General features: G+C 46.5%; 2 protein-coding genes across 9 annotated transcripts in view; one reads left to right on the top strand and one right to left on the bottom strand.

The window, feature by feature from the left end:
- CACNA2D4 (calcium voltage-gated channel auxiliary subunit alpha2delta 4) overlaps positions 1 to 6,426 on the top strand; it is a 140,181-nt gene extending 133,755 nt beyond the window's left edge. The window contains exons 39-41 of the mRNA XM_054527860.2: positions 1,556 to 1,668; positions 1,957 to 2,039; positions 3,574 to 6,426. Of these exons, the coding sequence (XP_054383835.1) occupies positions 1,556 to 1,668; positions 1,957 to 2,039; positions 3,574 to 3,678 (301 nt within the window). The 3' untranslated portion in view covers positions 3,679 to 6,426. The remainder of the gene's footprint in view (positions 1 to 1,555; positions 1,669 to 1,956; positions 2,040 to 3,573) is intronic.
- Positions 6,427 to 8,203: 1,777 nt separating this feature from the next.
- The window catches only part of ADIPOR2 (adiponectin receptor 2), a 99,602-nt gene continuing 91,146 nt past the window's right edge, over positions 8,204 to 16,659 (bottom strand). For 5 of the 8 annotated variants that reach the window (XM_009247313.4, XM_054527865.2, XM_054527863.1 and 2 more), the window contains exons 5-8: positions 16,243 to 16,429; positions 15,799 to 15,986; positions 12,782 to 12,975; positions 8,204 to 10,941 (exon numbers count right to left, since the gene is read on the bottom strand). In XM_009247313.4, coding sequence (XP_009245588.2) covers positions 10,813 to 10,941; positions 12,782 to 12,975; positions 15,799 to 15,986; positions 16,243 to 16,429 — 698 coding nt within the window. In that variant the 3' untranslated portion in view covers positions 8,204 to 10,812. The remainder of the gene's footprint in view (positions 10,942 to 12,781; positions 12,976 to 15,798; positions 15,987 to 16,242; positions 16,430 to 16,659) is intronic. The other 3 variants (XR_656189.4, XR_010135633.1, XR_010135632.1) reach the window with 1 other exon arrangement.

Genomic DNA, 16,659 nt, shown 5'->3' with positions numbered 1-16,659 from the left:
TTCTGAGTCAGGAGAAGGAAATTCACAGGGTTAATCACTCAGTTAAGGTGGGGCAGGAACAAATCACAATGGTGGAATGTCATCAGTTAAGGCAGGGCAGGGCCTTTTTACTTCTTTTGTGATTCTTCAGTTACTTCAGGCCATCTGGGCGTATATGTGCAAGTCACAGGGGATGCGATGGCTTGGGCTCAGAGGCCTGACAGAGCCCACCCCACCAAGGCCGCAGCCGTGACCCCACGGCGTCTCTGGGCGAGTGGGCCCTTCAGCGGGTCTCCCCCACCCCTGCTCAGGCGGTGCCCAGGGTGGTGCCAGTGCCCGCGGCTGAGCTGCACGGGGAGAACTTGGAAGGCAGAGGGAGGTGTGAGAAGAGAAGCCCGAAAGTGTGCGACGTCCTCGGGTCGCTGGGAGCCCCGTGGGCAGCAGCTCTGTCCGGCTTCCTGCTGTGTGGAAGCCGCTAGTTGCAACCCGCCCTGGCCCCAGGGAGGCGGGGAGGCCGGACGGGTCTCTCCTGCTGAGTCCCCGCACCCGAGCCCCGGAGGACCCCCACGCTGGGAATGCAGCAGCCTCCTCGAGGGTCGCCTCAGCCTGACGTGCCGCTCGCCAGGCGGTCCCTAGACCCCCAGGCCCGTGGCACACCATTAACAGTGCGGCACCTGCGGCGCTGGCATCGGGGGCTCCCTTCTCCCCGTCCCTGCGCGTCGTGCTGCGCGGGTTTCACCCGGGTTATGTGCAGGGTTGAGGGTTGAGATTAGCGTTCCCTGTGCACTTGTCTCAATGCCTCGGTGGGAGGACAGAGCCCGCAGTCTCTGGAGTGACGCGAGGGCTTCAGAGTAGACACTCCTGAGTTTAAAACTGGCTCTGCTCTCCCCGGCTCATGACCGTGGGCAAGTGACTTCGCCTCCTCCAGTCTCCATTTTCTCATCTACAAAATGGGCACAACACCAGCCTCATATAGAGCTGTGAAGGCTAGGAGTATACATGGCCGTGGTGTGCACACGTGGGTGTGTGAGACCACCCGTCCCCGGGGAGGCGCTCGGTAGGCGGCCGCTGGGACTGCTGGGAAGGCCGTGGGCCTGGTGGGCGGGCTCCGCCCCACTCCGCGCCACTCCTCGCAGGGCGGCCTGGCCGAGCGCGGGACCACTGCGCCACCTGGTGGCCGAGCTCCAGCGCTGCCGCTTCGCCCAGGCCTGCCGCCACCACCCTCACCCAGAGCAAGTGTTGCCTCGCCCGTGCTCTGGACGGTCTGGATTTACGCCTGTCGTCCCTGCATATATTAATAACAACTCTGCACTCTCCAAAGCGGCCCAGTTTGGACTTCCTCACTTTCTCCAGTCTGCTAGGAAAGGAAATGCAGCAGCAAAGGCTTGTGAGGAAAGCCAGTAGGACTGAGCCATCTGCCAGGCCCGTTCCCTTAGCTGCCCTGACCCGCCCTGCCTCATGGTTCCGGGCTTCCCTGCCACCCTAACTCCACACTAAAGTCTCCAGAAGTTCCTTCCCTAGAAGCCCTTCTCGTGGTCGCCACGGAGCCATCCTCGACTCCCTTTCTTTGCCGCAGGGTATTTGTGGTGCAGCAGATTCCCAACAGTAACCTCCTCCTCCTGGTGACAGACCCCACCTGTGACTGCAGCATCTTCCCACCAGTGCTGCAGGAGGCGACAGAAGTCAAATATATCCTGCAATGCTCGTGGATGTGTGCGGTGGGGGCGGGGGCTGTAGGAGGTGTCTGTAGGGCTCAGATTTTGAGCAGCGGGGCCAGCCTCCTTCACCACCCGTCTGTCCTCCACAGGGCTCCGTTATTTGTTCTCTAACCCTTCCCTGGGCCCCGGTGCTGCCTGCTGACCCTAAAGCTGCTTGCAGGGCAACTGGTGGCACCAGAGCAGGTTCTTCCAGACCTTGTTCCAGTCTGCAGAATGGGCTCTGGTCCTGAGATATTGACCTTAACAGTGGCTTCTGCACATAATGCCTCTGTCAAATGTGACCGGATGCGCTCCCAGAAGCTCCGCCGGCGACCAGACTCCTGCCACGCCTTCCATCCAGAGGTGCGGGTCGAGGCGGATCGAGGGTGGGCTGGATCTTCATCCCCAAGCCCTCTGTGCCTGGGTCTGTGCCCCTGAAGACAGGAGCATATATGGATGCCAATGAACACACCTGTGCCTGTGCTTTTCCGGGGAAACATTCGCGTTTATGCCCTGTGACACTGTGATATAATAAGAAACAGATCTTTAGTCTTTGATTCCTGGCAAGCTCCTAAAACCCTTATTTCCTGAATGGTTAGGGTGATAGGCGCACCTTTTGGTCTTAGTCCCTGGTTCCTTCACAGGTGCCTCTAAGACCCTTGGAATGATAGAGGTATCTTTGTATGCTAATTAGATGACTGGTGGCTGGGGGCCCTAGACAGGACGAGCGCTGGCCACAGGAAACACCAAGGCAGGATTAGAGGGTTGGGAATTTTGGCTCCAAGCCCCTGGCTTCTGGGAAAGGAAGGGGGCTGGAGATTGAGTTGATCACCAATGGCCAAAGATTTAATCAATGATCGTAATGAAGCCTCCATAAAATCCCTGAACCATTGTGTTTGGAGAGTGTCCGAGTTGGTGAAAGGGTGTGGGAGCTCTGCGCACCCCGTGCCTTGGCCTATGTGTGTCTTCCACTCGGCTGCCTGAGCTGCGTCCTTTATAATAAACTGGTAAAGGTGAGGGAAGCACCTTCCTGAGTTTAGTGAGCCACGCTAACAAATCACAGAGCCAGAGACAGGCTCATGGGAACCCCAGATTTACAGCCAGTCTGTCAGAAGGACAGGAGACCTGGGGCTTGCGATTGGCATCTGAAGTGACAGCCACCTTGTGGGACTGAGCCCTGTAACTTGCAGGATCTAATGCTAACTCTTGAGAGTCTCAGACTTGAATTGAGTTTCAGGACAGACACCCAGTTGCTGTCCAGAGAGTGGGGTGGGAAAATCCCTTCACATTTGTTGACATGGTGGTGTGAAAACACAGCAGATCCCCTGTGTCATTAAAATACGAACTCAACCGGGATCCCAAGGTGCTTTAACAAAGAGTCACGCTTCCTAGGGCTTGGGCCCTAGGTGAATTCGAATGCAGTTTTCCCATCTTGTCCTCATTCCCGCTACACTTAGTTCCGAATGATCTGAGCAATGTGAGGAGGCTGTCATGTGGACAATAGTCATAGTGGCTGGTACGGATCCAGAACCGAGACCCAGGTGTCAGGCCCTGAGCCAGGTGCTTCATACACAGTCCGGTCTGCTGGGACCAATAATCCCCATCAGAGATGCTCCCAGAGTTGAGGACTTTCCTGAAGCCATTCTGAGAGGATGACCCCGCAGCCACTCCAAGCCTGGGGCCAAGCAGAGAAGGCTGGTGCTCCCCTCCCAGGCTGAGGGACCAGCCTTTGCTTTTCCCCCAAAAGGTAGGGGCCTAAGAAAGGTAGCAGTGCTTCCCCTGCCTTCCAAAACTCCCCTTTCCCCAGGATTTTGGCCCCCATGAATGGTGGAAGCCCCTCCCTTTTCGAGGGTCCTCCTCTGAGTGCTGCCTTCTCACCTCCGCTCTGCGTTCACAGGAGAATGCCCAGGACTGCGGCGGCGCCTCGGACACCTCAGCCTCGCCGCCCCTACTCCTGCTGCCTGTGTGTGCCTGGGGGCTACTGCCCCAACTCCTGCGGTGACACCACCCAGCCTGACCTGTGTTTTGGCAAGGTGATCCTTCCAGGGCCATCCCAAAAAGTCAGCACTGACATGGGATGCAGCTAACTGCAGTTGGGTCGCCCCCAGGCCAACGCTCCTCTCAATCCTGGGCTGGTGGCCCCTGCCTCCGGAGAATGCTGGATGGAACAAGAAACCAATCACCTGGCACCACTTTCAAGATGCTTCATGGTGCCCGGTGCCATCCGCCCTAGGTCTCAATATGAGCATACTTCTAACCTAACCGTCCTGTCTCCTCTTTGGGAAGCCAGCATGAGCTCAGCTTGGACCAAGACAAAATAATTTAGTTCTTCCTGTACTCCAGAGTCCAGACCCAGCCAAGAAAGGGTCAGTTGTTTCTGACCCTTTCTGTCGGAGTGGTGTCTGGTAGAACCCAAGGACTTCTGGGTACTGAGAAAAAGCAGCAGAATGAGGCCAAATGCGGAGATGAGGCTAAGGCAAGAACATCCCGCAACTAAAGCATAGATTCCCCAAAGTGAGGCTCGTGGTGGGAGGCAGCTCACCTTCCTAGCTGCTGCTCAAGAAGGTTTTGACTATGTTGGGGTGGGAGCTGGGTAAGGGAATGGTCAAGACTGAGAAAGGAATGAAATCCATTCAGGAAATATTGACAGGGCTACATGTGATGTCCCCAAACTGCTGCTATTGAAGAACTTCCCAAAACTTCTTTACAAAGCCCTAAAGGAAAGTTTGCATCTATGAAAAGCCAGTAGGCCGAGACATGCAATTGCTGCATGGAAATTGATGTACATTTAGGGGACGGCAAAAAAAGCTGTAAAATAGTGAAAAAGAGCAGTCGTTGTACTCTTTTCTGGCCAAAGATTTACAAAAGAATCTACTTGACTCTGTCCCTGGAGTGAACTCCTTAGGGTTGGAACTTGTGGGAACATTCCAACTTGCTCAGCAGGGTCCACTGGGAGGGAAGCTCTATCTGGGAACTCACCCCCAGCACACACACATCTCCCCCAGGGTCCCAAGGCCCTGCAGCTTCCTCCCCCGACCAAACCCCAAGACCTGGATCCCAGGCGACAACAGTCTTCACAATGAGAGCAACATTAAGGGCAAAACCATGGAGAAATTTGGGAGAGGCTGGCCTCAAATCTTTCCGTTTAACGAACCCCAGTGATGGACATGGATAGTATACAGGGCTTTGGGGGCCCTTCCCCCACTCCTCCATCACCCTCAGCCTCCACACTTCACAAGTTTCCTACCAGCAAATAGCCCTAACTTGCCTCTAGAGTAGGCCAAATGCCAACTCTGTAAAACACACTTACATTACAGGTTACAGAATGTCACTCTTACCATCATGTCTTGCAACAACCCTGTGAGGGCAGTATTAATGCCCCCTTACAGCAGAAGACACTGAAGCTCGGAGAAGCCAGTTTAAGTGGCAGAATTATGCTAGAACAGCTAAGGTTTACACGTACCAAATAAATAACATGTTTCAGCTCATTCCATCCTCACAACAGCCCCCTGAAAGTGGGTACTATCATTAGTCCTATGTTATAGAAACTGCAGCCGAGTTGAAAATTGCCTCCAAATTATTGGAAGAGTATGTGAAGATTGAATGTGATATATTCACATAACATGCTTGAAACTGCCTGGCATATAGTAAACGCTAAATAAATACATGCTAACTGCGATCATTACATTACCTTGTTTCATGGAGGTGGGGACAAAGAAATTACAATTTAGATGCCAGGAACAATAAGGTGTTCAACAGGCCCACCAGGCTTAAGAAAGCAGCAAGGAGCCCTTTCCAGCCCCTGGGCTGCCATCATTGAGTGTCCCAACCATGTGTCACGAGGCTCCACCTATGCTGAGCACAGCAGGGTGAGCACTAACTCTCGCCCTGCCACTTCCTGCCAAGGCTGTGGCCGCCCACCTGCCGTTCATTCTTTGGCATTAAGGCACATTCTGACCTCCAACTGCATTTGACCCCAACTACCAACTCACAGACACCAAACAGCAGTCTCTCTAGGACAATAACCCAGTGGTATCTTTTGGAAGGGTTATCTTCCCCACCCAAACAGGAAGAGCACTTTCAGGCAAATTTATCAACTCTTAAAAAGCCAAGTTTAGGAAGCTGGAGCAGCTTCTGGCCTTGTTTTGTCTGCTTCCTCTGGGCCCCATATCTCTGCATGGCCAAAGGGAATCCCTTTCAAGACCATTGGAAGGAAAAACCATTTCTGATAAACTAACCTCTACCTTGGAGAACAGAATATTCTCATAAGCTTTGCCTTTGAAGGTCAGAACGATTCCTCTTCTGCTTTTAGCAGAACCACTAAAGGACAGCAGGTGGCAGCCTGGCTCACTCTAAAGCCCATCACCTGCTCTCAAGAGGCATGAACTTGGAACCTAAGTCATTTAATAAATTAGAATGCAGAATTTTGAAATCTTGTGTTGTACACCTTTGGAGGACCAGGAACTTAAGGATGCTGTCAGATCTTCCTTCCTCTGTACCAAGGATATGTTAACTACTAAATCCACATAATAATGTTGTGTATTTTAATAGAAGAGCTTTCAGGGAAAATGCTTCAACCACTTCATTAAGCTCAGTGAAGTTTTGGTTCAGGGGCCGGCTGGGAGGCAAGAAAGTGGGCATATCATAAGGCCAGAAAAGTAAATCAAGTCCAGAAAAGGACGGAATCGGAGCGAGGGTTTGGCAGAAAACCCAGCCAATCACTATGGGAAGTTTGAGGAAATTAGCTATAGAAGCCACAGCATCTCAGCGTGGGCTCTAGAGGATGTATCGTTGGCCTCATTTTAACAGAACACCGAGGCTAGACAAGCAAACGGCCACTTGCCCACGCTACATGGTAAATGGCACAACCGAGATCTGAAGCTACTCTTTTCATTTCCAGGTAGCGTAGCAGGGTAGGGACGGTGGGACAGTAGGATGGCAGTGACAAGAGGCCACCACACGTGACGTTTCCTTCTTGCCCCATGCCATAAGCAGCCTCTACATGAGTGAGACAGGCTGCCCTTGTTTCACCAAGTCAAACAGCTGAAGGCAGGAAAGATCTGTAGATTAAATAGGGTGTTGGTGGGGAGTAGGGGGCGGTGCTGGCTAGCAAATGGTTCATGCCCTCTTAGGGGAGGACAAAATGAAACACTACAATTGAAGCCGAATATTCAAGAAGAGGATGTTGTTTTTGGAATGATTTTAAAGTAACATTGCCCAGAGGGTTCTCTAGGCACCCAGAGCCTAGCACTCTGTAAAGTCAGAATCCAAACTTGTCCTTATCTACTTCCTCTACAACCACCACATAACATCACCTGAGTATCAGGAACCATACAGACAACCTTTTTTTTGGGAGATGGAGTCTCGCTCTGTCACCCAGGCTGGAGTGCAGTGGCGTGGTCTCAGCCCACTGCAACCTCCACCTCCCAGGTTCAAGCAATTCCCCTGCCTCAGCCTCCCGAGTAGCTGGGATTACAGGTGCGTGCCACCACGCCCAGCTAATTTTTTGTATTTTTAGTAGAGACGGGGTTTCACCATTGGGATTACAGGTGCCCGCCACCACGCCCAGCTAATTTTTTGTATTTTTAGTAGAGATGGGGTTTCACCATTTTGGCCAAGGTGGTCTCGAACTCCTGACCTTGTGATCCGCCCACCTCGGCCTTCCAAAGTGCTGGCATTACAGGCATCAGCCACCACGCCCGGCTCAGATGCCTTTTAGGAAGAGACAAGGAAAAGACAAGTGGGTTATTAGCAGGCTTCAATTAATATTGTTTGTCAAAAGCAGGGAATGATCCAATGTCTATGCCCAGGTAAGGTATGGGACACTCTAAAGTTAAATCTATACCTAAAAATGAGATCAGAATGAACATATTATCCCGATGCTGAAAATGCCCTTCCAAAAACTAAATTTACCTAAGGCAAAAGGGTTGGAATTCCTTTTTTTATTATTATTATTTCAAACACCAACTCAAACCAGATCCTCTTCTCATATAGAAGGGACTAGGTTAATGAACCCCAAAACCTTTAAGTCAATGTATATGAGACTGTTTAATCAGAATAATAAATACAGAAAGGTTTTCTTAAATATTCTCTTCACTCTTTTCTCCAATACAGCGCTGGCACTAGAGTCATTCTTAAACTTACCTAAGCTTCAGTTTCCCCATCTATAAAATGAGAGTGAAAATACTCCTGATTGGCTCAAAGGGTTATGATTATGATCATATGACATCGACAGTTCTCTAACACATCCCTTGGCATCAAGTGTTACATTAGAGACTATTTTTATAAACTTCAATAATAAGAACTGCCCCTTAGAGCTGCTCTCCCCTCCATTCTAAACCTGGTCCAAGTTACAATGAAAGCTTGAGTTAGGAAACAGGAGTTGGGCACAAGCACTTTGATTTCTGCATCCCGAATGGGAAGTTTCCAAAAATTTCTTAAATCACAGTGTCTAAATTAGAGCTTCAGAAAAGTGCCAAAAGCTAAGGGGAGGTAAGCTGAACAGCAATAAAAAAACACACAACAGGTCACATTTCATTTGGTTCTTTTTATTAGAAACTGAGAATACAGCAAGTAGGGAAATCCCACATCAATGGAACCATCACACAGATGCCTTTCTGGAACCCCAACCTTCTATGATCCCCAAAAATGTGCTTTGTGGCTTTAGCATAATTTATAAAGGGGAAGAGGGAAAATACTGAAAAAGGCCACTATTTAATGGTGAAAGAATGAAGCTGTAGAGGTCCCAACCAGCCTAGGGCCAAAAAAGAAAATTAAAAATCTGCACAGAGCAAGCAAGCCTCTGACTGCTGAGAGTAAGGCATTCAGGCGCCAACCTGGTGAGAGTTCTCAGCGAGCACTGTCAGGTCAAGTGCACATGAGGCTGTTGGTAGTGAGCTGCACATAGACACACACATAGAAATGGGCACACACATGCCCACATACACACCCAAAAGAGGGAGATTTTACTGGATTACACATCAGTGATGTTAATTTCATTTTTCCTAAGGGTTTGTGCTATGTTGAACCAGATCCTTCCAGCTTTGGGGTGTGGGTGACTGCACCCAGAGGCTGCTACTTCTGTTGGTGTTGTGACAGGGCTGCACCTATACGCTGTATCCCAAAGTGCATGACCGAAGAGCAAGTCTGGCTTCTGATATGTGCTGTTGCTCCCAAGAAACTAAGTGGGCTTCTGTCCAAATGGCCACTGTCCTGCTGGACTATGCTTTCTCAAAGGGATTAATACTGTTCTTTATTCTGTCAGGCACTGCACCAGTTCATCCACTGAGTCTTTTGCTCGGTCCACCTAGCACCTAGGACAGTGACCTTATCCAGAATCAAAACGTTCAAGTTCTTCTCAACTTCTACACTGGATTCTTTCTTCCTGGATCCCACCTTTTGCTGGAGATTGGAAGGGCAAGGGAGGAAAATAACTGAGAAAACTCTATTGAATAAATAAGAGACCCTTCCCATATTCCCAAACACCTACTGAGGATGCCAGTCCCCATGCTCAGGACCTCCATGTTTAGTTCTAATACCCACAATCCCAGGGTATAATGGAGTCATCCCAAGTCTTTGATGACAGTAACCTAAGACTCAAGCACTATTTTGGTGGTTCACCTATGGGCCAAGATCAGAATTCCATGAACCAGATCCTTTCCCCACCACTTTCTCTGACACCGTATCAGGTAGGCCTGGGACATGAGCCATCGTCTTGTACCTCACTCCCTGGCAATAACATACCATTGTCTCTAAAATGCCACACCACTCTATCCCTGCAAAGTGGGGTTCAGTGAGTGCTGACAACTCTGTACTACAATTGGCTTTAAGAGTTCTGCTGGCTTTCTTATTCAAGGAGAGCCGAGGTGTCTGTCACATCCAGGCTTACCAAGACAGTGTACCAGAGGTAAAACTCATCTTTCCTGATCCAAAGGAAGGGTCTACCAATCTATGTAGACGAGCTCAGGAGAAACCTGGACACGTCAGAATCTCATTTGTGGCTGGCTCCATGCCAAGAACTATGTCAGAGAAAGGTCCATTTCTATTCCCTCAAGGAGGAAGGGTAGTTAGGGCAGTGATTTTTAATAGAGGGAAATTTAGAGAGTGTTCCAGAGCTCCACAGCAAGGATGTGGCAAACTGTCACATCCCTCTAATAAGACTTACCATAAAAGCGAGCAGGATGCCAGGAAGTAATCAGATCAGCCCATGCTAATGTTTCTAGAGCTCCTCCGTGGTCTCCAGCACCCCATTACCAGCTGCTAGGAGTGCGTCAGTCTCTCAAATGACAATGACACCCTAACTAGAGCCTTTATCTAACATCCTGTCACCCATTCATGTGCTGCTTCCACTGAGAAAACACATACCACTCCCCTCTACCTCAGGCCTCCCAAAGGGAGTGGTCATGTGACCACTGGGCTAGGGTTATACTCTCTGCCCCATTAGGGTCCAAGGTATGTCAGCCTTTAGAAGGCACCTTGGTGCACCAAGACACTGTCCATTCTGGGGCTATCACCTGCTCCTCCTACAGTCACTTTTTGTGCAAAATTCAAACAGTGTGTGGTACTTGCATGTTTCATTCTATACAAAAATTCTCCCTCCCTCCCTTACCCCTGTTTTCAACATTTATATAAAGTCTTATTTAAACAGTTAGAAATCTTATTTACATTAATTTCTTTGTTCTCCCAAAAGAGCATTTAAAATCACACTCCCACCCCTTATCGGATACAAATGTTCACCTAAATTGGTTTGTATTATTGTCATAGAGAGAGAGAAAGGGAGAAGAAAGAACCACCAGCTAAACTGTTTCGCCATCTTCTACAAATAAATATGATATGGATCAGAAGCCAGTTTGCCAAGGGTCTTGCAGAGCCCGCAATCAGTAGATCCCAAGAATAAGCCAGGGTTTGGGCTATGTCTCCTTTTCTCCCAATTGATGCACTCCATCCTTTGAGGTATGATTTATTTTTGTTTTTCTCTTCTCAGTCATGTACCACGCAGAGCCCCTGGGCCGTCACAAAGCCCACAAGGCTGTCAAAGTTTTGGGGCTCCTCTGGTACTGGCATCAGTAGCCGGCAGGGAGGCCCGCAAGTGCTGCAGGCCCTGGTTTAGGGTCATAGTCCCAGCGACTGGTAGGTATCACAGTGCATCCTCTTCACTGCAGCCCCCGCCGATCATGAAACGAAACTCCTGGAGGTTTGAGACACCATGGAAGTGAACAAAAGCTCCAGCAACCACAAAGATATGAAACAGCTGATGAGAGTGAAACTGGAGGGGAAAAAAGAAGAGAAGCGGGTAGAGAAACCCATACATTATTAAGACTGCTAAAGATTCTTAGGATCGTTTAATCCTGGTTTATGCTGAGCAGAAGGCAGGGAATGGATGTGACAGAGCTCAAATTCAAGGTGTCCACAGATCCTGGAACATCCATTAGGTGTATCACATTCTGCTGAGCTGAAAGCCAGCTGTTCCCAAAGAAACCAAGGTGCTGCCACTAAGCTCTACACATAAAAATCTACACACTTAACACTGAAACCAGTGGCAAATGACATACAGACTCTCTTGCTAACAGGCCACAAAGGTCCCAAGGATCCCTTGACACCTAGCCATGGGCTATGATTACACACACAGTCCTTTTCCTACTCACTGCTGATGGACATTTTGTCATGGACAAGAGGACTAGAGCTATGGTCATTTAAATGTTGCTCTCTGTTAGAAAAACTAAAGAGGCTTCCAGGATCGTGTGTGGAATGTCACAACATATGGTCCCCAGAGTTCCCTTCAGTGCTACGATTCTGAAATTTCATGAACTACATAATGTGTCAAAAACTAAGCAAACAGGCCCTTTTACTTCTCAAGTCAGAAGCTGGTCTACAAGCAAGTGACATTATTTCTGATTTTACCTGTTCTGTTGAATGCTATTCCACATCTCAAGAAGGGTAATCAATTGCTCACTGCACTTCAAAAATTACACTATTCTGTCATTATAATCTCAAAATGAAAAAGTACAGTGGCAAAGCAGTATTTATCAAGAGAAAAACACTGATTTTAGAAGCAAAAACTAGAAGAAATCAAGTCACATCCCAAGAGATGTTTCCTAGGAAACCAAAGGGGATTAATTTCCCCAAAGAAAGGGGATAAAGGGCAAAAACCCCTCCATACCAATGTTAAAATGATGATGATGAATCAGAAAGATAAATTAGCTAATTTGAAGCTAGAAAGATTGCTTAAGTTCAAGATCATCTTCATTTTACAGATAGCTAAACTAAACTTTAAACAGATGAGATGATCAGCTTAGTCTATAATAATCAGCAATAGGCTGAGGAACAGAATTACAAAGGTCAGATTTCACATTAAGCGTATTTCCAATGTTGTCTTGTTGAAAATATTTCAGGCCCTCTTTGGTTATAAGTTTTTCTATCTATATCAGTCCTTATATTTTCTTTTCCCTCTTGTCTTTCCTCCTCTCTTACCAATGACCACAATCCAGTTCAATCCAGTTCCCTCTTCTTCACAATCCCTCTTCTTCCACCAGACATACATACACTCAGTCTCTCATTACAAATCACTAAATTTCGGTATAAAAAAAGACCCTGGTAGAAATCTGGTCCTAAAAAGGGCTCTGGTAAAAATCTGTTCTATCATCCTCATTTCATAAATAAGGAAACTGAGACAAAGAATGGCAAAATGACTTTCCATTGTCAAAAGGAGCACAGATTCTGATATTAAAACTAGCCTAATTCAAATTCCTGTTCTACCACTTAATAGCCACATGGCTTGGACAAGTGGCCTCACCTCCCTAAGCCTTAGCCTCCTGCTTTGTAAAATGAAGACATTAACAAGAGTTATCATACCACATAGGGCTAATGTATTTAACGAGGTAATCCATGCAAAGCACTCTGTACCATGCTGAGCACCAAGGAAGTACTCACTAAATGTTAGTTATATTGTACTTATTGTCCAGAGAAAGACAGCTCAATAGGGAGTTAGGACCAGGATACAACTCTCCTGACTTTGTGTCTAAAACTTTTTCTATTGCATCACTCTGCAGGATGCCAATAACCCATGAGCAGATACCTACACACTCAGTCACCCCTGACATACTTACCCAGATGTCACATTTGCCAGGAAAAAAGCGTTCAGGGATCCGGGCAGCATACAGGGCAGCTCCTGTGATGTAGAGGCTGGCCATCAGCATCAGCCAGCCTATCTGCCCTATGGTGGCGGCCTTGAGGAACCCCTCCGAGATGACATAGTGCAAGGTAGGAATGATTCCACTCAGGCCTAGGCCCAAAAACACTCCTAGGAGTCACAAGAAGAGAGTAAAGTAATGCAGAAGAGAAACAAAGAGTCAGAAGTCAATATTACAGCACAGCACCATTAACTGTAAACTGAATATTTCAAAGTAGCATACAAAATTAGCTTCCAGTTTTAAAGGAAAAAGAAGGTTCTTCAAACTCTGGGACACTGTCACACAAGACAACACAGCTATGTTCTAAAGATTTACAAATGCAAGGAGCCAGCCAGGTGCAGTGGCTCACACCTGTAATCCCAGCACTTTGGGACCAGCCTGGCTAACAGGGTGAAACCCCATTTCTACTAAACATCCAAAAAGTAGCCAGGCGTGGTAGCGCACTCCTGTAATCCCAGCTACTCGGGAGGCTGAGGCAGGAGAATCACCTGAAGCCCAGGGCAGAGGCTGCGGTGAGCCGAGATCACACCATTGCACTCCAGCTTGGGCAACAGGAGTGAAACTCCATTTCAAAAAAAAAAAAAAAAAAAAGCAATGAGCCTCACTAAGAAAGGCCTAGCTTAGTATAGTCAGCAGTCTTCAAGGGTTTTGAATTAATGTTGCTAAATGTTGTCAGAAAGGACAGCTCCAGGAGTTTATTTAAACTGTCCTAGCCTGTCCTTTTACAGACACAGGTTACAATACAAGCAATTTTACGTATCCCATCTTCTCTTTGAAGCAACAGACGTTGTTGCGGTGGAGAGGCAATGAATGATCATATCACCTGGCATCATCTATTTTTAATAGGAATCTAAGGCTGGGCGCAGTGGCTCACACCTGTAATCCCAGCACTTTGGGAGGCCGAGGCAGGCAGATCACTTGAGGTCAGGAGCCAAGATGGCACCACTGCACTCCAGCCTGGGCTACAAAGCAAGACTCCATCTCCAAAAAAAAAAAAAAAAAAAAAAAAGAAAGAAAGAAAAAAAAAGAAAAGAAAAAATTTAATCTAAATCTATAACCTATAACTGGGCACTTAAAAATTGTTAAATGCCTTTAACAAATGACCTAATGGGGGTAGGGGATGGGAGAGAATACTATACTGAGTAAGATGAGAGAGAGATTTCTGAAAGCTTCCAGGCCCCTAAATAGCAATCAAGTACAAAAGTTTAGCAAATCACTCAGCCACAGCCCTACTGCCTTACTGCCTTACTGCCTCCAGAAGCATCTAATGTTTTTTTAAACTTCTGGATATGACCTAAGTTCTAAGATCAATTAAATGAGTCTCAACCAGCATTTTTTAAAATGAACTAGAATAAAATTTAAAATATCAGACTGTAACATAAGTGGAGGATTAAATACTATTTTGTTAAAGTTTTGTAATTTATATATACATGAACTTATGTATAGATACACGTGTTCAGGACTGGAATAGAAAATGTCATGATGAAAAAAAAAATTTGAAGTCCACTGATCTAAATCCACTTTGAAACCTGTGTATCAGCCAAAGCAACACAGGAACTCCCTGACTCAGCCAGTAACCGCTCCTACATTTTGACACAGAGTTCACAATGACCCTTGCAAAACAAGCTGTCATTTGGTAAGCTTTCTCAACAGATAAAGAACCTATTACTTGCTTTGGACATTACCAAATAAACTGCTGGTATACATCAATATATGTAAGCATAGATATGGTATGCATACTCACAAATAAAATGGACATCTAAAAGAGGAGAGGAAAATGGCAATGCTGCTCTCACAAAAGATAAGAACCAAGCAGACCTAAAGAAAAACTATTTCCTACCTCTGCTCCTCTAAGGAAAGATTTGCTAGACTTTTGTACTATTCACTTGTTCTTTTCCTCTACATGCTAAACAAAGGCTGCTAATGGTTTCTGCCTATCATTCTCTAAGTCAAAGGCTCAGGAACTTGGTTCTTCTGATGTATGTAAACAGCAGAATGCTCAGCTCTACTCAGCAAAGACATTCTTATCTCATGTGCTCAAGCAGGCTTAACACCACTGTACTACTCAAGTGCTGCTGAAAGCTGGCCCTGACCAATGCTCGTTTGCTCATATAAACACAAAAAGGAGGAGGGCAGAGTGTTGTCACAGTGATCACTGACATGAAGTTACTTCTGTGTCTAACCTGCCAGGTACCTGCAGATGATCCAGGGCTTAGATTTTAATACTAAATGGTTTTGGGGGTTTAAGGACGAAAGGAAAAACGCTCCTTGTTCATTCTCAGTGGGCACTGAGTTTGACACTGAGTAGGAGACAAGAACATCTCTGCTAACTCCATGCCCTACAAGAAGACTCAGCCAAGGCACTGAGGAGCTTGTGGCTTTCTCTATGATCTCCAGCTAAACAGGCATTATCCTAAATATAAAAAGCCCCTTTATCCCTACATCAGAAGGGAGATACGGTGCCCACTTTAACAAAACATAATCAGCATGGGGGTGAAGCCTTAAGCAGATTATCCATTATAAAATAAAAATATAAAACAAAACAGAAAATGACAACGAAAAAAGAATCACTACAAAAAGTACACTCCACACTGAGTAAGAGAAATCATTATTTACAAAAGTTATAGACTACCGCTTTCTGGATGGTGTTTAGCCATAAACTCAAGTACGTAACAGTCCCAAATTACATCACCTCATACTCACCATGACCCCTCAACCCTAATGCTTTTAGACAATTAATAAACATTACTAACAACAACAACTACTACGACTACTACATAAAAAAAAAACCCCAACAATAGGAACTATGATTTCTTCATCTTGGCATCACAAATACACAGCATAATGTTTGGCAAATGGTAGAACTTTAATAAATAGTGAATTTAACTAGTGAATAAATGAATGTCGAATGTAGAACCTCCACGTGCTCTTACCTGCTCTTACCCCCCGATACTGAGGGGTGGCAAACATGTCCCACTGGGAGACTATAATGGCTGCAATGCCCAGCACACAGATGACAATCAAGTAGATGAAGCAAGGTTGTGGATTACAGTAGAAAGAATAATAAAGCCAAGGAACAAAACTTCCCATAATCAGAAGAGCAATACCAGAGTAATCCAGTCTACGACAGAAAAAAAAAAAAAATCCATTTAATGCAGTAATTTAAAAACTACTGGCCACTACAGGTTCCAATTAATCCCTCATGACATAAGCCATCAAAAACAGCTAAGAGCCAAACTGGGTTGCTCTTTAATTTTTTTATAAAAAAAGTTTCCATGAGATGATATTAAGAATTCTGCCAACTCTGCTGAACGTTTTTCCCTACTGCACTACACGTCTAAATCACTGGCCGAAGTACGGACTTTACGGATACTTACTTAGAGAAGAGCCGGGAGACCCCCTCCGAGTGGCAGTAGACTGTGTGGAAGAGCCACGAGAAAGACAGGCAGAGAATGGCTCCTAAGAAAAATAACCCGAAGACCACCTTCTCTTGCAGAGGGGCCACAAAGGAGATATTTGGGCGAAACATATAAAAGATCCCCAGGCACAGGAAGAATACACAACCTAGGAAAAAAGAGCATAGAAAATAGATAAAATATCACCCTTTAGAAGAGACAGCATTATAACTGATTCTGTTTTCAATCCTTCTGCATTACAACAATATCTGAATCAAAAGTTCAATGAGAAAAATCTTCCAAATACCTGAAGCCTATCCAAACCTGTGGTTTACTTCTAACATTGTTGGTATCAGAAATACTTCAGCTTCATAAACTGAATATACAGAATATAAAAAC

The sequence above is a fragment of the Pongo abelii genome, chromosome 10, assembly GCF_028885655.2.
Source record: "Pongo abelii isolate AG06213 chromosome 10, NHGRI_mPonAbe1-v2.0_pri, whole genome shotgun sequence".
Taxonomy (NCBI): domain Eukaryota; kingdom Metazoa; phylum Chordata; class Mammalia; order Primates; family Hominidae; genus Pongo; species Pongo abelii.
The sequence above is the reverse complement of the archived record's forward strand: the minus strand, read 5'-3'. Positions and strand labels throughout refer to the sequence as shown.